Source organism: Beta vulgaris, chromosome 8 (genome assembly GCF_026745355.1).
Source record: "Beta vulgaris subsp. vulgaris cultivar EL10 chromosome 8, EL10.2, whole genome shotgun sequence".
Taxonomy (NCBI): domain Eukaryota; kingdom Viridiplantae; phylum Streptophyta; class Magnoliopsida; order Caryophyllales; family Amaranthaceae; genus Beta; species Beta vulgaris.
The window spans coordinates 1,120,933-1,143,142 of record NC_079209.1 but is presented as its reverse complement, the minus strand read 5'-3'; the positions used below and the strand labels follow the sequence as shown (position 1 = coordinate 1,143,142).

General features: G+C 34.0%; 3 protein-coding genes across 3 annotated transcripts; 2 read left to right on the top strand and 1 right to left on the bottom strand.

The window, feature by feature from the left end:
* Nucleotides 1-1,677: 1,677 nt before the first annotated feature.
* LOC109133543 (UDP-glycosyltransferase 86A2) lies at nucleotides 1,678-5,251 on the bottom strand. Its single transcript, XM_019251076.3, has 2 exons — nucleotides 4,559-5,251; nucleotides 1,678-2,806 (listed from the first exon to the last, which is right to left on the bottom strand). Exons 1-2 carry the CDS (start codon nucleotides 5,136-5,138, stop codon nucleotides 1,887-1,889), a joined length of 1,500 nt encoding a protein of 499 aa, XP_019106621.2. The 5' UTR covers nucleotides 5,139-5,251; the 3' UTR covers nucleotides 1,678-1,886.
* Nucleotides 5,252-6,587: 1,336 nt separating this feature from the next.
* LOC104900523 (ER lumen protein-retaining receptor A) lies at nucleotides 6,588-12,487 on the top strand. The gene is made up of 6 exons (XM_010687949.4): nucleotides 6,588-6,897; nucleotides 7,844-8,109; nucleotides 9,924-10,039; nucleotides 11,783-11,856; nucleotides 11,927-11,990; nucleotides 12,082-12,487. The coding sequence occupies exons 1-6, from the start codon at nucleotides 6,807-6,809 to the stop codon at nucleotides 12,116-12,118; spliced, it is 648 nt and encodes a 215-aa protein (XP_010686251.1). The 5' UTR covers nucleotides 6,588-6,806; the 3' UTR covers nucleotides 12,119-12,487.
* Nucleotides 12,488-15,274: 2,787 nt separating this feature from the next.
* On the top strand, nucleotides 15,275-19,435 carry LOC104900522 (uncharacterized). The gene is made up of 7 exons (XM_010687948.4): nucleotides 15,275-15,415; nucleotides 16,053-16,432; nucleotides 16,812-17,039; nucleotides 17,139-17,493; nucleotides 17,577-17,701; nucleotides 17,793-17,928; nucleotides 18,887-19,435. The coding sequence occupies exons 2-7, from the start codon at nucleotides 16,089-16,091 to the stop codon at nucleotides 19,124-19,126; spliced, it is 1,428 nt and encodes a 475-aa protein (XP_010686250.1). The 5' UTR covers nucleotides 15,275-15,415; nucleotides 16,053-16,088; the 3' UTR covers nucleotides 19,127-19,435.
* Nucleotides 19,436-22,210: the final 2,775 nt, after the last annotated feature.

The window sequence follows — 22,210 nt, the reverse complement described above, 5'->3', positions numbered from 1 at the left end:
GTCTCTCCCCACCCCAAATAAAGTACCTATATAATAATACTCCCTTCGTCCCAAAATATAGTTCCCATTTCCATTTTGGGTGTCCCAAAATATAGTTCCCATTTTCATATTTATTCCACATTTTTCCGTAATTTGCCTAGAAAAATCGTGTCCCATCATTTATTTGCTTCTTGAATTTTGTTTTTTCCTTTGTTTATTCAACCAAAATGTTACAATTAATGCCCCTTCACCAATTATCTCCATTCTCTCTCCTAAAATCATCTTTTCCCATACAACATTTATTTAAATAAACAAAAAATCTTTACTACCCCAACTTGCATAAATTACCGTGAAAAAAGGGAAATGGGAACTATATTTTGGGACGGAGGGAGTAGTATGTTATTATCATGAGACAAGTACTTGCTTGTCTTAATTATAGGGTCTTCAACGTCTCACTTTCTTTTTCATAATATCATGAGAAGTACACATATTATTATATGCATAATTATTAATTAGTTATGGTATTGCATGAGTTACTAATTAATATATATGGAGTGACATATAAAAAGTACGTATTGATATACTGATTGTAATGAGATTACCTTTTATTATAACATTAGTTTTGTGGAATTTTTGTGAGGTGAGTTATATTTATATATGTCCTAATTATCTCTTTTTTTTTTATTATTATTAAGGTACATTTTATATCAAATCTCAAAATTAATTAAAGTTGTTCTAGTTTCTGTGGGTTTTTGGTATCAGTCCATGCAACATTATATAATGTCCTCATTAATATGATTAATAAAACATTACAAGATTTTCTTTATAACAATATAAATGTGATACCATTCACTGATGCTTGTGTAGCTACATGAATTTTTAATCAAATTCTTGTAAATATGGAAGTGGCTACATTATCTTGTATTTTCTCATTAGGAGTATTCTGGCGTCGAAAACAAGGATGGTAAGGGGTGATGTTCGATTGGAGAATAGCGTGCAAGTCTTGGCGGCTAGGGGTGCTCATGGACAATTCTATGAGAGTCGTACTAAATTAAAGATGTCGAACCTGAACAAGGTAACAACTAACAAAGGTTGACTAACTTCGGGTGTTGTCCGAGTAAACCCCCTCCAATTCCTAAGTCGGATAGGACAACAAGGTATGGTGCAAGCATGACAAGAGATTTGTGAATAATTGTTAATTGATGAACAATGTTGAGAGCCCTATTTACAAGCAATGAACAGTAGGTTGGAACCTGCTTTAAGTCATCTTGCTCATACACGTGTCAATTATCAGTGAGCTCAAATACTTGGCGGCTGTCAGAGCCACGACGACATGACATGTTTTTACCTTTATGTTTCAATGGACCCTGATCATAGATAATATTTGGTGCCACCATCTATGACGATGTTAGTCCCCTCCAGTGACTTATGAGGTTCTTGCTCATGAGTAGCATGGCACCAATATTGATAAATTTCGATCATTGGTAAGCCGACATGGTTAGTCATGGTGGTCGGTCTCTTTGGCTGACTCCTATACAATGATAATTTACCTTTTGGAAAATATATTAAAAATATTAACTTATTATTATGGACCACCATAAATTAGGGTTTGTGTATATTTATGCGAGATGCTTGTATTATCCTAAAAACATCATGATTGTTCGAAACCAAAAGTAGTTGCATATGAAAAAGAAGTACTACCATAAAAAAGTGCATTTATTTAACATAGACTGAAACAATAATTCATAAAAGCACAACATACTAATAGAAGGAACCACCATACTAATACCCTGTCAAAAAAAAAAAAAAAAAAAACTACCATACTAATACACACACTACTCTTGAAAATTACTACACTTAACATCAATAACATTGGAATTAGTTGAAAATAGTGAAGGAAGTAACATTTATGTAGATTTCTTATTGATGTCTGCACCAATTAGTTCGTTGATGAAACTATCAACATTTTTGTCTGAAGATCCGTTTGTTGTCATTGCATTTTCTAGTATTCGCTTGACCCCCTTGATCTTATCTTTAAGTTCATATCCCATAGATCCACTTATTAAATCCTTTATTTTTTGTGATACCTCTTCTCTTTTCACGGGTTTCTCATCACAAAGGTTGCATCCGATTTTCCAATCATCCACAATTAGTTTGCGGTTGGTAAATTGATCAGTCAACAACGGAAAACACAAAAGTGGAATTTCACACCATATACTTTCTAGTGTCGAATTCCAACCACAATGTGTTAAGAATCCTCCTATTGCACGATGAGATAGCACTGATGTCTGACAAGTCCATGTCACAATCATCCCTCGATCACAAACCTCGTTCCTAAACCCAATAGGAAGTGGATCTAGATCATCAGAACTCACCATATCGGGTCGGATAACCCACAAGAAGTTAACCCTACTAAGCTTGATTCCATTAGCTATCTCCTCAAGCTCCTCCTTGCTAATATGTGCATAGCTACCAAAAGAAATGTACAAAACTGAGCTAGGAGATTTTGAGTCTAACCAATCAATGCAGTTAGACTCGGCCCATAAGCTACTAGCCACTGGGCTTTTAGTGAAACCAGGTGGAAATAATGGCCCAATAGCATAAAATGGTGTTGTTTTTTGAATGGCTTCAATGGTTTGGGCCTCAAGCTCATGGACATTATTTCCAAGTATAAAATCGGCTCGTTTAGTATCCTCCATTGATGGCAAGATGCATTGATGTGACATTGTTGTCAAGTCCTCTTCTTGAAGATATGATGTTAAATCTGAGCGTTTAACTGAAGATATTCCCGGTATGTAGTCTATGGTATCGTTACGTGCATTTGATCCTGTTAAGAGTATAGCCCACATGTGAATTAGGAAAAATTGATATGCTATCGTTATTATAGATAATCTTCAAATTCTAATTTGCAACGCATCACATTATTAGGCGATGATGTTGAAATCTAATATAATTTGAATCGGCAACCAGTTGAAAAGGAAAAGACACAATGTGAATACTAGATAGGCATCATATAGTTCCTCTTTTATCATTTTGCCCCGAAAATACTTACATTAGTTAACTCACTCTTAAGTTTAAACCAAAAATTCGAAAGCGGAATACCTGTTTGAAATGTTTTATGTTTATGGTAATTATCAATCCTCAAGTTTGATTGTTCTAAACTATATCAAAATTTAAAAGGCATGTCATGTAAATTGAAGGTTTATGGATTTATGGTATATGTTTGTAGGCCAAGTTAATTAGACTTAGTGAAGTTAATAATGTGGATCTATGTCCAAACTGAATGGTCCTATTAATTAACAATCTGTTTGTAATATATATCGTCCACTAAAAATTCCATCCCAAAAAAAATCTCCACTAAGGCTATGTTTAGTTCACCTGAAATTTTCTGATCTGAACTTATCTGATCTGATCTGAACTTATTTTTTCTGATCTGATCTGAACTTATTTTTTCTGAACTGGTCTGATTACAAGATCTTATCTTTTAGATTTCTCTCAATATATAAGAAAAATATAGTCATGTGGGATCTTGTTTGATTCGTCTCAATGAGTACTTTATTAATATTCAATTATTATAATTTTTACTAATATGTAATGAAAGATATTTAATAGTAAAAATAAGTTTTTAAAACTGACTGATCTGATCTGAACTTATTTTTTCTGATCTGATCTGATCTGATCTGATTAGATCTGAAATAAGCAAAAATAAGGTGAACTGAACATAGCCTAAGAATCCGTCTTTTTTCAAGTATTTGTCAATTTATTCTTTTGAAAATGATGTACAATTCTTAATTCCTAAAAATGTAATAATAAGACACAATATTTTATAGCCAAATAAAGTATGTATAAGTTACCTTAATAACTTTGGAAATCTATATAAAAATAGTTAAAAGGCCGCCAAAGCACTAGTTATAACATAGTAAGGTTCAATTATGTGATTGAAATTATCCAAGTTTGACTCCTAATTTGGTCAATTTAGAGCATTTATTTCTCGTTCCAAAAATCTTAAGTCCACCACTACACTTACTCAAACCAGGACGTAACTACATCAATTCATTCGGTAGATTACCTATTTCTAATAGAACTTATTAAAAAAAGAGTTTAGTCTATTTTTAAATTAAAATTAGGCAATAGTAAACCTAATATTAAAAAAAGAATTAATCTAATAGTGAATAAGTTAATTTCTTTCGTTGACTAGTTTAATCCATTCAATGACTAGGTCTACTTTATATTCTCTTTTAATAGTTTTTGCAAAAAATATAATTAATATCGAGTTCGATTTTACTTTACATTAAATTCTACTACTATTAGTGGTGTAGTCATGTAGATGTCAACTGATTTAGTTGGTTAAAATCTTAGAAAATGACACCGAAAACCTGGAGACTGGGATCAGATCCCGCCTACATAAATCGGCTTTGTGGCTCTCTCAACCCCATAAAAGAAAGATTCTATTAATAACGGGTAAATTACCTACTGAATCAACCAAGTTTTATCCGTTAAGCCGGGCCAATTAGATCAGCTCTACAAATATTATAATAAGCATGTATAGAGATAAAGATAGAGAGAAAACAAAGATTACCAGGACCAACATGACCATTTTCCTTGAGCAAATGAAGATGAAAGTAAAAATCAAGCACCATAGCAGCCTCAGTCCAAAACGAAACATGAAACAACCCAAACTTCTTAGCCACTTTAGATGCCCAAACTGAATAACTATCAACAATTAAACAACAAGTCAACGGTTTAGATCTTACAATCTTAGCCACAGCAACCTCTACATGAGCTGGAAAACAGTGAATAGTAGCTCCTACCCATTGATCATGGTACAATGATCTATCAAACTCTAAGGGTAGACCGTCTGAGACCGTCATGTAATCGATATCGAGGCCCGATGAATTTCGGGCCTCGATAAAGATATCCCCACCGCCATCAGTATCGATGGCGGTGGGGTTAGAGGTGGTGATCTGATGGTGAATGTTTTCAGTGTTTATGAAAGTTATGGATATTCCTTTGGATGCTAGCTTTATTGCTAGTTGTATTGTGGGGATTAAATGACCTTGTAGGGGATGTGCTATTATTATTGCACGTGGTTTTTTCGAGTTCGAGTTTGAGTTCGAGTTTGAGTTCGAGTTTGAGAGTGAGTTTAGGTGATTTTCCATGGTTTTTGGTGTTTTTCTTAGCTTGTGTTAAGAAAGTGAGGGAAGAAGGTGAATGTATGAATGATTGAGTTTGAGGATGAATTTGGTAATGAAAGTTTAAGCATTTAGAAAAGTCATTTTTATAACGGTTGTAGATAGCAAGTTGAAAGTTTAAAAAAAATGTATTAATTGATCAGTTATTATATCAGTTGATTAAAATTATAATATTAAAGAATTGAGAGAGAAGAAAACAAAACTAGGGAGACTATATTTAATTTGCTAGATTATCATGAACTTTTATCATATAATTAAGTGTGGTACTAATGATCATTTTTTATCATAAACAATTGCTAATTGTTTTCAAACTAAGTAATATAATTTATGTTCATACCAATATATTGCTTTTGATTTTTTATACTAAATAAAGTTTCTTCTTAATAATCTACACAATTTGTCTTTCACGTTTGACAACACACACCTCTGACCATTAATATTACTAATTATAAATAAACATTATAAAAAGAACTTTGGGCACTATTCATTAATCTCAACATATAATTTTAAACATTATAAATACTCCCTCCGTTTTGTTTATATGTAACATGTTGATCGTGTGCACTATTCATTCAATACACTTTAATCATTAATTGTTATTTATACATAAGAAAAAATATAGTTATGTTGTATCTTGTTTGATTCGTCATGGTATACACTTACCGATGAAAATTATATCTCGACGAATGTGAAAAGTACAATATATCAATAATTCTTCATTTTTTCTAATACCAATATGGTTATTTAGCCAATCCACTATGAATCTGGTGTGTTTTATTCACCTGGATTAAGTTGTTAGATATTACTATTGGATAATATTATATGTAAAGGGATAATATTATATTGTAAAGGGGTCTGTATTATATAATATTATCCAATAATTACCTCCGCTTTTAAATAATACTCCATCCGTTTCAAAATATAAGTCGTTTAAGGTTTTTACACGTAGATTAAGAATTTAGTTAATTTTAGTTAGATTTGCATGGGTAATAAAAATTGACATTAAATATTGTATTGATAATACAATATAACCTACTGTATAAGCTTATCTTGATAATATAAAGTTGCATTCAATCTTATATTGGTATTGTAGAATGCCTTCTATTTTGAAACAAAATCTTCTAGCTAAAATGCCTTATAATTTGAAATAGTTGAAGTATTTATACTTTTTTCACGCATGCTGATGCACTATTTTGAGCTTTTAAATATTTAATAGTTTCTTTGAACGCGAATTTGATTTAACCTTGTTTAATTGTATCTTATTTCCTTAATATCTATTGTAAATGCCGTTTGACCTTCAAATTCAATTAAAAAATTGAGCTTTCAAATATTTAATTTTGTCTAACAAAAATTATGTTTGATGCAATCCGATTAATTCAGGTGAAGCGAACGCAACCTAACAAAAGAAACCACGAAAACGTGGAAAGAACTCCCACCGTCTCGTACCACCACACCACGTCAATTCTCTCTCCTCTCCGTAATTCTCATTCCCAAAGTTCAACCAGTTTTCTCCCATTTTTTCTCCTTATTTTCTTCCCCTGTAAAATCTTAGGCAAATCAAAACCCTTAACATTCTGATTTCGAAGGTTTCTTCCTTCAACACTTTCACTGTTCTTCACACCAAAAAAAATCACCATGAATATCTTCAGATTTGCTGGCGACATGACTCATTTAATTAGTATTCTAGTGTTACTTCTCAAAATTTATGCTACTAAATCATGTTCAGGTTCCTTTCTCTTTCCATTTTGAATTTTGATCAATTTTTTTTGCATTTCTTTTATGCTCTGTTTAAGAGATTGTTGATTAATGACATTTTTATAGTGCTTGAAATTGGAGAAAATTATGAAGCATTAGCTGAAATTACTCGTAAATTAGTGGTTTTAATTAATCAGGATGTATAATTTCTGTTGGCTAGGGTTTAATTTGAAGTTGAAATGATGGAGTGATGAATTGTCGTAATGTGGAAAATGTTGTTGGAGAAAGACCAAAATAGTTGAAAATGAAATATGATTATGAAACTATGCTAGATAAGCTGTAATTTTAAGTCTGTTGTTATTGAAATTTTTTTATTTGTTTTGAAACTTTGTTAGTCTTCTTATGAAACTTGTTGCACATTTGTGAGAAGAATTTGTAGTTGATTGTTTAAGGTTTTACATTCAGAGAAATTCCTAATTTACACCCTTTATGAACTTTTTGTTTTTTCATACTATATGTTTGGGAACAAATGCTGTATATGGAATCGTTGAAAATCAGGGTATCAACATCATATACACCATTAATGATTGAATATCTAATTTATAAATTGTTGTTGGTAATCATTATGAAGTATGAACTATTGTTGCCTTTGAGTAGATGGATGATGAAAGTGATCATATTGAACTTCACTTTTTAAGTAATACATGCTCATATTAAATGTTGAGTGAGACATTTATTTTAAGAAGGTAATGTTTGTTCTTGCACGTCTTTGTTACCGACCTCAAGATTATGAACCCGTTTATTTGGAAACTTAGAAGACCCCTTAAGGTTAAGATTATCTAAATTGTGGTGGGGCTTGACCCAATGGAGAATTTTGTGGGGAAGGAACTGAAAGGAGATGATTGTTTTGAAGCCTTGTGAGTAAAATTTGAATTTCTAAACACTAGCTGAAGTCTCTTTGGTAACTTTGTTGTCAGGCATCTCTCTGAAGACACAAGAGCTATATGCACTTGTATTTTTGACTCGCTACCTCGATCTATTCACAGATTTTATATCTGTCTATAATACTGTGATGAAGTTTGTGTTCATTGTGAGCTCTTTGGCTATTGTTTGGTGTATGAGGTTCCACCCTGTCATCAGCCGTTCATATGACAAAGCTCTTGATACTTTCCGATATTACTTTATTGTCCTCGGATGCTTTGTTTTGGCGCTGCTCATTCATGAGAAGTTCACCTTGCAAGAGGTAAGTCTAGGGATTTCGTTTCTGATATATGCTTCTTATCTTTAGAACGTGCATTATGAAATTTCTGTTTGCTGAGTGACATGGTGATTTGTGAGAACCTTCAGCCATACCTAGAAAGAAATCTAACTCTAGTTATCTAGTTACCTCTATATTGGGGACTTATTGTTGCTTATGCTTTTCTGTTTCCTAATGGTAATATGATCTTGTTCTCCGAACTCCCAAGGTTGGTTCATATTAGATGAATGTTTTCAGGGAGGTCGTCATACATACGTTGCACATTCTCTTCTCTGGGTGGGGATTGAGACTTGAGAGGCCTATTGTTATTATGTTCAATTAATTGCTTAGCATAGGATGGATCATTAAAATATATCACCAAGTTTAGAACAACTGGACCAATAGGTCAAGGGTCTTATGCTCCAAATTATTATGACGGACTTAAGGAATGAGTAAACCACAAGCATGAGAGTAGGATGCTGATAAGCTGCATTTATAGCAGACACCTGTTCTAGCAAGACACTCATTTTAGCAACAGTGTAAATGGAAAACATGATAAATTTGAAGCAAGTTCACCTGTCTTGTAGTCGTTATGGGTGCAGAATTTAGAGTACCAAGGTCCTTATTGCATAAGAAATGAAGAACTGACTAGCTGTAGCTACCTGCACAAACTCGATTAAGTGATATCGAATAATGCGAAGAGTTTCGAGGATTGACTTTATTAGGCTCTTAACAGGAGAAGTCTTACAGTAGAAAGTAATGCAATACAGTAAAAACAATCGTTGTGCCTATATATAAAGCTAACATGTAACACAATCCATGAAAAAAGTATCTTTGGATGGTCATGGTTACTTTTCATGCGGCTACATAGAACTTGTATGTCATTGGTGTCTGATTGCTGAACATCACACATGTCACATACTCACATGTGCAAGTTTGTAGAGAATTTTCTTTAAGGACCTTGTTTGTATGTCATTGGTGTCTGATTGCTGAACATCACACATGTCACATACTCACATGTGCAAGTTTGTAGAGAATTTTCTTTAAGGATCTTGTTTCACTCCTCTCCATAATTCTGAGGAAATTTTCTTTATCTCTACCTGCTTGACAGTCTACTCCTTTGAAGACCCTCTCAGATAGTAGTTTTCCCAACATAATGACACATATACAGAATGTCTATAGGCATTGTCATTATATATAGTATCTTAAATAAGACCCTCTTAGATAGGATCTTTGTGCTTCCTCGATTGTGCCCAGCTTTTTCCTTTCTGATATATTGATATCTTTCCACTTTAATTTTGTGTTCATTGATCTTTATCTTTATTTTCTTTAAGAGATTGTGTTTGGTGATCTTTCTTTTCCCTGTTGCTTATTTGCTTTGCAAACTGATTTCATGTTCTGGGCCTTGTAAATTTTTATGGTATGTGTCTATGCAAATAGGCAATGCTAACCGCCAACAAATTAATGAGCTTAAAACTCCAATTACAAGCTACACTTTCGCTTTTCTTAATAAGTGGATTTTTCTAAGCATGTGGTGAGCAAAACATTTGTTCTGAGCTCTTTGGCATTACCGCATTACTGTGCAATCTAGGGTCCTAATTTTATATTGCTCTATATTATAAGGTAAGAGGATGTTTCTCATGGTTCCCTTATTTGTAATTCTTTCTTTTTCACTATTAAATTTCTCAAGGTCATATGTCGGATGGGATACTTCTGGATTTTATCTGTTCCTTCTCTAATAAAAGTAATGTTTGTTAGTCTACTACATGTGTGGACAGATTTAATTATTTTCAGCTCCATTAATGATTTATATTTTCCAGGTTTTGTGGGCATTTTCTATATACTTGGAAGCTGTTGCTATTCTTCCCCAGCTTGTCCTGCTACAAAGAAGTGGAAACGTTGATAACTTGACATCTCAATATGTTTTCTTTCTTGGGTATGTCATTCATTTATCTCACTTGTTACTTATTAGTATATCTTTATTCATTTGGACTTCTCACCATGGACTTAGTGTGGCTGTGTTATCACTTGTTCTCACCTTATTGGATATCCCCTGTCCCATGTGAATATCTTAACAAGATGGTGAACAGGGGACTATCTAGTTACATGTCCTTGGAATTCATTCTTCCATTTCAATTTAGACCGATAACAATAGTAAAATTAGAGGGTTTCTTGGGTTATTGAGAAAGACAACGAAGAAAAACCATTCTTTGAAGCAGCATTGGTCCTTTACTTGGTGAATCTTTGCTAAGAACCAAAATGACTCTTAGCTAATTTCTCAACATAACAGCAGATTTAGAGAAATTAAGAAGAATTACTAATGAATATTTAAAGAGAAAACTACTAAGATATGATTGTATGGATGCATAACACCAATTACAACCTAACCAACATTCGAGAGGTTGGAGCTCTCCCAAGTAATCATTTCTCTCACTAAAGTTATCAATTTTCCAGATGCCTTTTCCCTTCTAACTCCTCTATATTTATACTACTCCCCTTAGCAAACTACCCAACTTATTCCCCAAGTAAACTAAAGAGATAATATCTAAAATACCCTCCCCCTACAATATTAGTTCTTAGCAATCTTCTGCAGGGGCCTATCACTAGAAAGTTTAACCAAATTTGCTTCTGCTAGACTTTCTAGAAAAGGGTATGTAGTGGTGACTAAAACAAAATTATATTCTAAGATAGGTCAGAAATAGTAATGAAACCTTGTCTTCTTAAATTTACATATGTCAGTTTATTAGAAATAGGGATACTGAAATATTTGCTGACCTGTCCTTTGTACTACAAGGTGCATCTTCTTTATCCCAACGGAAACAATCTTATCTGAAATATTTTGCTTGCTATCTCAACCAATATGCTCGTTGTTTCACTTTCTTTTGCTTTTCTTTTTTTGGTAGTTTCCTGAGATGACCTTATAGTCTTACCTAGCAAGATTTCTATTGAAGTGCTTATTACAAAACATGTCTTCAGAGCAAATCGCATCGAAATTTTAATCTAGGTTTCACTGAGTTAGACACCCTCTCTCTCTTTCATCCCTACTACCACTGAATTTTATTGCTTTGGAATGTTTGTAAACCTTGTATGCATATTGTTCAACTATTCAGCTTTTCATTCTGCATCTTACTTGCATTTCTATGTTCTTTTATATGAGAAAATTCAGATTTCTAAAACTTTAAAGAGTATGATGAACAAGGATCTGTACTTCATCAGAAAGCTAAAGGTAGAAAAGTTTGTGGCAGTCATTCTGCTAAATCTGTTGGAGAAAAGCATGAAAAGCCCCTGCTGCATCTTTTGGCTAGGAATTTGGATAGTATCTGATAAAATATTTTCTGTCATTTCTAGGTAGTTACGTTCTGTTAATTCAAAAATAACATAGATGTGTCTCTCATGTCCGCAACGATCTTTTTTTCCAAGGGATAAGAACACACAATATTTGTTGACTGATAGTCAGTGAGCTTGTGACTTACTGAGATGGGGAAATGAAGAACGTAAGATATCTTTTACATGCCTAGCATCAGCTTCCGGTTATCAAATTAACTATTACATGATCTCTAAGTATGAGTACTATATTAGCCTGCTAACATCCATGCCATTGCTTGGGTAAAAAATTATCTCCTGATTGATGTTTCCATTTAAAACATACATGTAAAAGGACATGTCTTTTGTTCCCCAGGGCATATAGGGCATTCTACATCTTCAATTGGATCTACCGCTACTTTACAGAGATATATTTCACTCGATGGATAGGTAAGCCCCCTCTTTAGTAAACAAAGGTATCACCAAGATAAGTATCTAACTCGAGTTTCTGCTTCACCAGCTTGTGTCTCTGGTCTTGTCCAAACTGCCCTCTATGGAGATTTCTTTTACTACTACTTTGTCAGGTAAAGAACATTTAAGTTGGTCACTTAATGTTGATGTTGCCCTTCCAAATGTGTGTGAAACGAGGTAACGTTTCTTTTTCCCTTTTGGCAGCTGGAAAAACAATTCAAAACTTAAGTTGCCAGCTTGAATCTTAGAGGTGAAGAACAGAACTAATATTGAAGGATGATCTACTAACACGTTTGGCACAAATGGCGGTCGAGGTTTTGTGATTTTGGTTCCGATACCATGATGGCATTTTTGTATCGGAAACTTGTGACTTGTGAGTGTGTGTGGTCTTGAATAGGGAGGTCTTTTCCTTTACAAAGATCAGATCAAACAATGTCTAGTGTAAGGATGTATGTCTTCATTGGCCATCAGTAAATGTGTAAAAATTAGGATGTTACCTCGTATATGCGATGCAAAGTGAAGATATGGAGAATTGGAGATGTCTGTCAGATGCACAAACTAGGGTTTAGGTATACACATTTTATAAAATTAGTAAATTTCATTTATATTCCATGAGTAATGGGGGACTAGCCTCTTGCTTCCTCGACCTATCAATATCCTGAACTTACAAGTTTCTCATTCTTTAAAAGCTTTATTTAGTTGGTAATGAATCTAAATCTTTTATCCTAACTTGTGTATTACTGGGGCTTGTTTTCTTCGATATAAAACAACTGAACTGATTGCAACTGAACTGAATTGATTGCGACTGAATTGAACGCAACTGAATGAACTACTGAACTGAATTGAAAATAAGGTGGGAGAACAGTCCCTTAGTCCGTTTCTATTAGACGAGTATAATGTCTTTGATTTTTTGATATATAATGGTGAACTATAATAATAACAACAACCAATAAAATAAAGTGGCATATAAGTGCAAAGGGATTGTGGGGGCATAATATAGGAATTCATGGTAAATTTGGAGTTTGGTCACCTAATACTCGGAGAGTCAAGATTGCTATACATAAATACATACTTCCTCTTAAAATCAGTGTAATATTTCTCTCAAAAAACTATAAAAGAGATAAGCGTTTCATTTCTTTCAAAACGGATGAAACATAAATCAGTTCATCATACTCTCGAACTCTTGTTTCGCATCCCAAAAAGAGAATGTGATACTATTTGAGGGAGCTATTCGTGAAGCACAAGTCGTTATGTTATGTTGATTCATGTATGTGTCAAGTGCCAATAATCAACCATTGTATTTTACCCGAATGTTTTTATTTAAGAAAAAAGGGAGTTGCGTACTTGTGTATAAGGATTATCTATATTGATTTTGAATTATATTAATTTTATCATAAGACGATATTATTTTAAATCCTTTGGTAATAGTAATAGAAAACAATGATACAAGAAAAAAAAAGGGGGGGGGGATTTATTAGTTGAAGAAATGAAGTATGCAGATTAACAATAATCATAATGTATTATGAATTTAAAAGAACAACCATAGTGGAATTAAATACTTATTCATTTGTTTCAAAGTACACAAATTGAGCGTTGATTAGCCTAAACATCTTCTTTTTTATGGGATCAGCTTTAAACTTATTTTTTAGAATGTTCATACAATGTCATAGTAAGATGAATCAACATTTTTCCAATTCCTAATACTACTCACCACTGTCGCCGGAAAGTCTGCTACCACGACCCACCAAACACTTGCTTACCAGCGAGGCACCACCCACACCTTCGTCTCGCCGACTGCTGTAGCTAGAGTGGAGAGCCAATCGATCACCCCTCTTCACAACAAACTTCAATAAAACGAAGGGCATGTTTGGCAAAAGTAGCAGTTGCATGCGATAGCTATTAGCGGTTATACTAGCGGTCTCCTGTCAGATATTAAGGTTTGAGTGTGAAAATAACTTTTATGATAGTAATTGTTTCAAACTTTTAACTAATCGTTAGTTTAAATAAATAACAAAAATAAACTATATTTAATCTTCAAAAGCTAGTCTAAAAGCTACTTCTATCCCAAAATTTAATAAATATAGCTTTTCTGAAACACTAATTTAAATACCAAAATTGTTTCATCGAACACAACTTTTCATCTTATTAGAGTTCTGACTTAGTTCAAACACTAAAAACTACCTCAAAAGCTATTGATGAACACGTGATTAGCTAATTTGATTAACCTAATTATCTAAATACCAAAATATAAATGTTACTAATTGCTTATTGTTAAGTTGTTCTTTGTGTTGATTGATTGTTAATTTGTTATATGTATCCAATTTGCTATTTTTATTCAATTTATTTACAAATATTGCATGTTGATGTTTGTGTTTATGTCGTTGACTCGTTGAGGAGCAAAACTTACAAATTCAAAGTGGGGAAAATCTTACGTGTCAAACTCTAATAGGATAAATCACCGTGGCATACCTTCCCACTAAACTTCTCACTATATCCAAATTGTGGACCCCTTCCCAATCATTTTCTATTTCGCAAAAACATCTCAAAATAAATAAAAAAATCTCGCATCCTATTTTTGACTTTTCAGTCTTCCTAATTCAACACGTACACAATTCTCCTATTCTACCCAAATGTCCAAAACTCCAAAAAACCAAATTCCACAATATGTTGGATTTATTTTTGGATAACAATAAGTCTTGGGTACACGGGATTCCTAATAACTTATTATACTTTCAAAAACGACTTTATTATACGAAACCGGCTACTCCTTTCGTCCCATTATATAATGCTCGCTTTTCATTTTACACAAGAATTAAGAAAAATGGAAGGAATTTTAGGATTTCACGAAACATATATTTAAGTAAATGTTTTGGGTACTTTTGTATTAGAAGCAATAAATGTTCTAAAACAATAGATAAGGACTCATATTTTATAAGACAAGTAGAAATGTTTTGGAAAGTTTTATGTTCCAAACAAATTGATAAAAAGAAAATAGGCGCAATATTTTGGAAAACCCAAAAACAAATGCAAGCACTGTATTATGAGACGGATGAAATATATCATGGTACAAAATTTATAAAAAAACCTGAACATGTCATTCGAAAATCTCATAGAAAAAACCAACTGACTATATGATATGATACTCGATGCACAAATTACAATAAGTCCAAACATATTTTCATTAATTTAGGGCCCGTTCGGTATTATTGTGGTAATCTATTTTTTGTTTTTTTTTTATTTTCAAAGTCATATGATATATGTCCTATAATGTATAAAAAATTAGTCAAATTTATTAAAAACATAATAATTTTTAAAACTGACAACTAAAAAGTAAAAACCACTTTTTCTGATTTGCTGTTTTCGATTTTTAGTTGAAAAACAAAGACGAAAAAAAAAACGATAACGGACGAGCCCTCCTCTTTTGTTTATGAGTTTCCATAATTAAAAGAATTCAGCAATCTTTGTGTATATTAATTACTCTATTCCTCTCTCTTTTTCTCTGTATTCTTTCTCTCTCCTCCGATTGCTCGTTTAGTACGTGAGTTTCTCTCTCTACATTCCCTCAATTTTACTCTGCACTTTATTCATCTTGATTTTGATTTGAAGTTTATGCTATAATGATTTTACTTAGGGTTTCATAATTTTAAAATTGTGCGTGATTTTCAATGTGTTTGTGCTGCAATGTGTTGTTCTTGAGCTTGAATTTATCAGATTTGTTGTTTGTTGTTCAATTGCACGCGTTTTTTTGAAGATAGTTAGTTCAAAGATCATGTTTTATTTTTTTGATTTGAGATATGATAAACACGATGCGTGAATGAGTAATATGGAAAAAAAAGTTCGGGATTTTGAGCTGTTGATTTGCGTGTTTTAGGTTTTTTGTGCTGTTGATTTTGTAGGATTGAATTTTTATACCGATGTGTTTGATTTTGTGGATCGATTTGCTTATTTTTGCAACAATTGCTGTTTTGATTGGTGTAATTACTATTCTTAGATTGTAATAAAGCATTGTATGAACTTTTTGTGAAGATATTAGTTAGTCTCTTTAAATTATCGACCTGAACACAAACTCGATTGATTCCGACATGTTAACTAGCCCTAGTAGTAATAGTAATGGTTGCATTCGGTTTCGTGTTAAGGTATTGATGGTGACTAATTTATGGTATGTGTTTTGACAGGTTATATAAATTGTGAATTAGTTGAGTAGTTTCAGAATGGGAGGAGGATTTAGAGTATTGCATTTGGTCAGACCGTTTTTGTCGTTCCTTCCTGAGGTGCAAAGTGCAGACAGGAAGGTGCCCTTCAGAGAAAAGGTCATCTACACTGTTATTTCGTTGTTCATATTTCTGGTGTGCAGTCAGCTTCCACTTTATGGAATTCACTCCACGACGGGGGCTGATCCATTCTATTGGATGCGTGTTATCCTCGCTTCCAGCCGTGGAACTGTCATGGAGCTCGGTATCACCCCTATTGTGACGTCTGGGTTGGTGATGCAGCTCTTGGCTGGGTCAAAGATCATTGAGGTTGACAACAATGTCCGTGAGGACCGTGCACTTTTGTAAGTTCTCTTAACCGGCTTTTGTATTCTTTGCTGTGTGCTTTGGCCTTTGGTTTAGATGTGTCTTTAATGTTTGGAGAAGCTCAAATCTCGCTGTTGAAAATAAATTTTACTAGGAGGTGTTGATCACTGGAATCTCTGTAAAATGAGTATTTGTTTGTCTAACCATGGAGAGTGCTATTCTTTTGAATGATCAAGAGAGTACAGTACATGAGGATTTTGGTGCATTTATGCTTATGCATTTGCCTTTAGCTGTATGGGCTTCCTTTATGTTAATTGTAGATTGCATGAGTGGTGCAGGTTAGCTGGAAGTTAAGTGTTTCTCTTATCGTCTGAGTTGTACTTGAAATTGACTTCTATCTTTTTAATTTTCCATTAGAAATGGTGCACAGAAGTTGTTGGGTATTCTGATTGCTGTTGGTGAGGCTGTAGCATATGTTTTATCTGGGATGTATGGAAGTGTAGGCCAGCTTGGTGTTGGAAACGCAATTCTTATCATTCTTCAACTTTGCTTTGCTGGAATTATCGTGATCTGCCTCGATGAACTTCTGCAGAAGGGATATGGTCTAGGTTCTGGAATTTCACTTTTCATTGCTACCAACATCTGGTGAGCTACTTGCTTTACTTCTGGTTGATGTAGATTCTATCCCATGATGGTATGATACATATTAGCTAAATCATCTTTTTTTTGTGTCTTGGTTTGCAGTGAGAACATCATCTGGAAAGCATTCAGCCCAACCACCATCAATGCTGGGCGTGGTGCCGAGTTTGAGGGTGCTGTTATTGCCTTGTTCCACCTCCTAATTACGAGGACTGACAAAGTCCGTGCCCTTCGAGAGGCATTTTATCGGCAGAACCTTCCAAATGTAACCAACTTGCTTGCAACAGTCTTGATCTTTTTGATTGTTATCTATTTCCAAGGGTTCCGTGTTGTATTGCCTGTACGGTCAAAGAATGCCCGTGGCCAACAGGGCTCATACCCCATCAAGTTGTTTTACACCTCCAACATGCCCATCATTCTTCAATCTGCTCTTGTCACCAACCTATACTTCATCTCACAGGTACTAAATTGGCAATTGTATTTCTTGTCACTGTTCATTTTATAAATAGCTGTAGGATTTTCTGATGTATGGGGATTATGCAGTTGCTATACAGGAAATACAGTGGAAACTTCTTTGTGAATTTGTTGGGAAAGTGGAAGGAGTCTGAATATGGCAATCAATCAATTCCAGTTGGTGGTCTTGCTTACTATGTTACTGCCCCAGCCAGGTGTGTACATTTTTCAGTTTAGCTAAAGTAGTTTCTATTTCGCCATTAGCTTGATTAAAGTTGCTCATATGCCTATGTTCTGGAAATGCAGCTTGGCGGAAATGGCAGCACATCCTTTCCATGCTCTGTTTTATATAATTTTCATGCTTTCAGCATGTGCTCTGTTTTCAAAGACATGGATTGAGGTTTCTGGATCATCTGCTAGGGATGTGGCTAAGCAGCTTAAGGTACTTTATAGACTAATTTTTGGATTTATTGTTGTTTAAGGCTTATCTCTAAAATTGAAGGCTTAATTCCAAAATCTTGTAAAATGTAAATGGAGACGTCTAAGTTTGATATAAACACTATTCAACGAAAGCAAAAATAGGAGTAGAGGAAGGGGCAGGTTTTCAAAGAAGTCAATCGGATCAGTCAATGTTTGTAAGGGCCAACTAGCAATCCTGTTACAGGCGGTGGTGTATAAATTTGTACCTAATAGACATGTGTTATATTATTATTCTTAACTTTGTAGTAGGTGGATGATGGGCAACCTAGTTTTTTCTTTCTGTTTTGTCCATTGTGGGGGGAGGGGGCGGGCAGTTGGACAGATTGTAAAGGCAAATCTGACGCTTGGGTAGGTATAAACCAAAATAAACTTTGGACCAAACCTAATGTTCCTCTCCCTGCAGGAAAAATACTTTTGCCTACTGTTTAATTGTAGATAATACTATTAGTTATGGACTTTAGATGATGAATATGCTAGTCAAACGTGCCAGTTTTTATCGAACTTTTATGCTAGAGTAGATTGTGGTAGCCGGTAGGGCAGTGTTTCAATGTGGTTTACTGGTGGTAGCTGAGAATGCCAAGAATATATGTTTTTACCTCTTCTCCCGCTAGAATAAATGAAAACCTTAAAAAAGAAGCACATTGATATCAACTTGAACTAGTCCATTCAAAATATATTTGGCTTCACATATTTAATCGTCATCATGTTCTGGTATTGTAAATAGAGTCTTCTCCATTTAAGATATTCATATCACTTTGTTTTCATTTGCTCTCTACACTCATGTTGTGGTTAGAATACAAGATGATCTCATATTTTGGCAGTCACTGCTAAGTACATATGTAAAAACTTAAGATCACTTACTTACCCTGCGGAGTATAAAACAATTGATTATACTCAATTTGATTCTTACGACTGTGCAGGAGCAAGGAATGGTTATGCCAGGACACCGTGATTCAAACTTGCAGAAAGAACTCAACCGTTATATTCCCACTGCTGCTGCCTTCGGAGGAATCTGCATTGGTGCATTAACAGTTTTGGCAGATTTCATGGGTGCTATTGGCTCAGGAACTGGTATTTTACTTGCAGTAACCATCATTTACCAGTATTTCGAGACATTTGAGAAGGAGAGAGCAAGTGAACTTGGATTCCTCGGGCTTTGAGGGCCTTGTCGCAGTTTTGGCGAAGTTTAGGGAATGGAAATAGGTGACCCTTTGTTAGAATTTTACAAGTAGAGTTTCCTTTTCCCCTACAATCATGTACGTTTAGTGCAATTTTTTTTTTCTCTTGTCAACATACTTACATTTTATAGAATACAGCTAATTTTAAGTACTTTCAACCAGGTATTTGTATCATTACTTTCTAGGTCATTTGTTGTTACAGTCAGTTGAGTTAATTGTGTAATTTGTAGTTCATTTTGCGGTTACATACTAATATACTATTGGTGAGCAGTAAGTTGCACTTGTTCAAAACTTTGTGAGAATTTTTCTGTATTTACCATTTTAATGTCAAAGGTACAAAAGATTTAACTTACTTGAGCATTTTAATCATCCACAAAACTTAAATAAGAAGAGGTTTTTAGTTTTTACTAAACGTAGCTCTTAGTATTGTAACTAAAGTATATAGAAAACTATCAAATAACTTACGAGGTTACTATCAAATAACTAAAGTCGAGTGAAGTCTTGTTAAACTTGACTCATTAAGGTCTTGGGTAGAGTCACTTCTAGTACGACTTTAGCTGTTTTTGAACGAGTTGTGCTTGAGTTGCTCACGGACAAATCAACTTGATTAGCACCCGAAATCAACTTGATTAGCACCCGTATAGAAGTTATTTCCCATGCATAGAAGACAAGGCTCCATATGATGTGACTGGTGAGTACCGTGGTCGTCAATGTTAGAGGGTTTTTAGTATTAGAAAAATTTGATGTAGGAAACAGATTCAAATAAGCGTTTTCATTTCTAATTGTTTGGTATGAGTGTTAAGTAACAAATAGCGTTTTTGGAGAGAAACACAATCCCCCCATTTGTTACCCTTATCAAACTAGTGGAAACAAATCACGTTTTCTTCCTCAATCATAAACCTCTCAATTGTTTCCATTCCACAAGGATACCAAACACTATTGAAGGTAACAATTATTATTTCCATTTCCCCTCTTTATTTAAATCCTTTTCATTTTGTTTCCATTGATCATACCAAACACCCCCTTAGGGCCTATTCTCCCCAGCTTATTTTCAGTTCAGTTCAGTTCAATTCAGTTCACCTCTAGACAATACTTTTACTCTTACATATCACTATTCATTTCAGTTCAATTCAAGTTCAGTTGTTTTATGCCGAAGAGAACAGACCCTAATAGTTCAATGGAGACTGCTTAGTGGCAAGCACGATCAAATCCAAGAGTACAGTTTAGTTAGAGAGTGTTTAGTTGGAGGTGGAGGAATATTTCTCTGTTCGTATTAATCTAAGCAGGATTAAGTACAACTTTTACTATATATCCCAAAAATTGCAACACACTACCGAGATTAGTTACACCTAAAATTAGAATTTATTATAATGAATATCACATGCTTATAACATTTTTTCCCGTTTATTTTAAAGTATATGTAAAGATTATGACTATAGTTTTATGAAAATTTATAGTTTTAGGAATAAGATTATAAAGGGATTACTAAAAGTGAAACTATTGGGTCAGACTGTCTGACCCAATATGTTCGTCGGATGAAGTTGCGAGAACGGCGCGGCGGCTTTCACTGTCGTGTTCCTGCTTCATCCTAGCCGCCACTCATGGCGATGATCCACTGATGACGCCCTGCTGCTAGTCTCGTTGATGACGACGATGACGACAATGAAAAAGTTTAAAGGTAAAGTTGTGTGATTTTGGGTCAGCAGAGTGGTTTGGAGGAGTAGAAGGGAGAGAGAGAATGAATGGTATAGTAGGAACACTGTGTTACGTAGCACCAGAAGTTTTAGCTGGAAGAGAATACAATGAAAAGATAGATGTATGGAGTGCTGGTGTTATCTTGTATATTATGCTTGGTGGTGTTCCTCCGTTTTATGGTGACAATGTTGAAGAAGGTTTTACTTTTCTCTCTCTCCTCTCTCCTCTCTACTTTCAAAAACCCTAGCCTCCATTGTTGATTTTTAAAGGGACTTCTATCGGTTTTTACCGTTGAAAAGCCCCCACCTTTGTTTTTTTATTTGTTTTTAGGTTTGCAATAACGATTTCTCCCTCGAAAGAAAAGGGTTTTCGATCTCCTTCGTAAGAAAAGGTTTTTCGATCTACTTCGAAAGACAAGGTTTTTCGACCTCTTTTGAAAGACAGGGTTTTTCTCCTCTTTTAGAGGGGGAATTTCTACAGGTTACAATCCGGGATACTAGATCTAATGGATTGCCTTGAAATTATTTTGTTGGTGAAGAATTATGCGGGATCACAAAGGTTATCAATTTTTCGAATACGGTCAGATGAATCCGACGGAAATCATCCTCACGACTACAAGGGATCGTTAGATTGTCTCTCCAACAAGGCTGTATTTTCCAGCGATATAAGCGGGAGATGTTCCACATTGCAAGATTTGTTTGACGATCGTAGTTGTTATGAAGGAAATTTTTGTTTGATTCAACTTATGTATTTGTTTGATTCGATTGCTTATGCAGATGTCGTATGACTTTTTATTAATGAATTAATTTTACTATTCAAAAAAAAAAAATGTTGAAGAAGGTTTTCTACTGAACAAGTCCTCCGTAAGTCAATCATTCTCATCATTTAGACCTAAGTTACTTTCATTTAGATCTAACTTACTTTATTTAGACCTAAGTTACTTTCAGTTAGACCTAAGTTACTTTCAGTTAGACCTAACTTACTTTCATTTAGACCTAACTTACTTTCATTTACACCTAAGTTACTTTCAGTTAGACCTAAGTTACTTTCAGTTAGACCTAAGTTACTTTCATTTAGAACTAAGTTACTTTCATTTAGAGGTAACTTACTTTCATTTAGACCTAACTTACTTTCATTTAGACCTAACTTACTTTCAGTTAGACCTAAGTTACTTTCATTTATGTAATCCCCCACATTTTTAAAGGATTTTCATAAATATATTAAGTTATTTATGTAATTATATTAAATCCAAATGAGTTTGGAAAATGATTTGACTTTTAAAAAGGGTTGACTATTTTAAAAGTCAACTAAAAATATTTTTCTTAGTTTAATAAAGTTTGTAATATTTTAATTAAGCGTGTTTTAAATAAG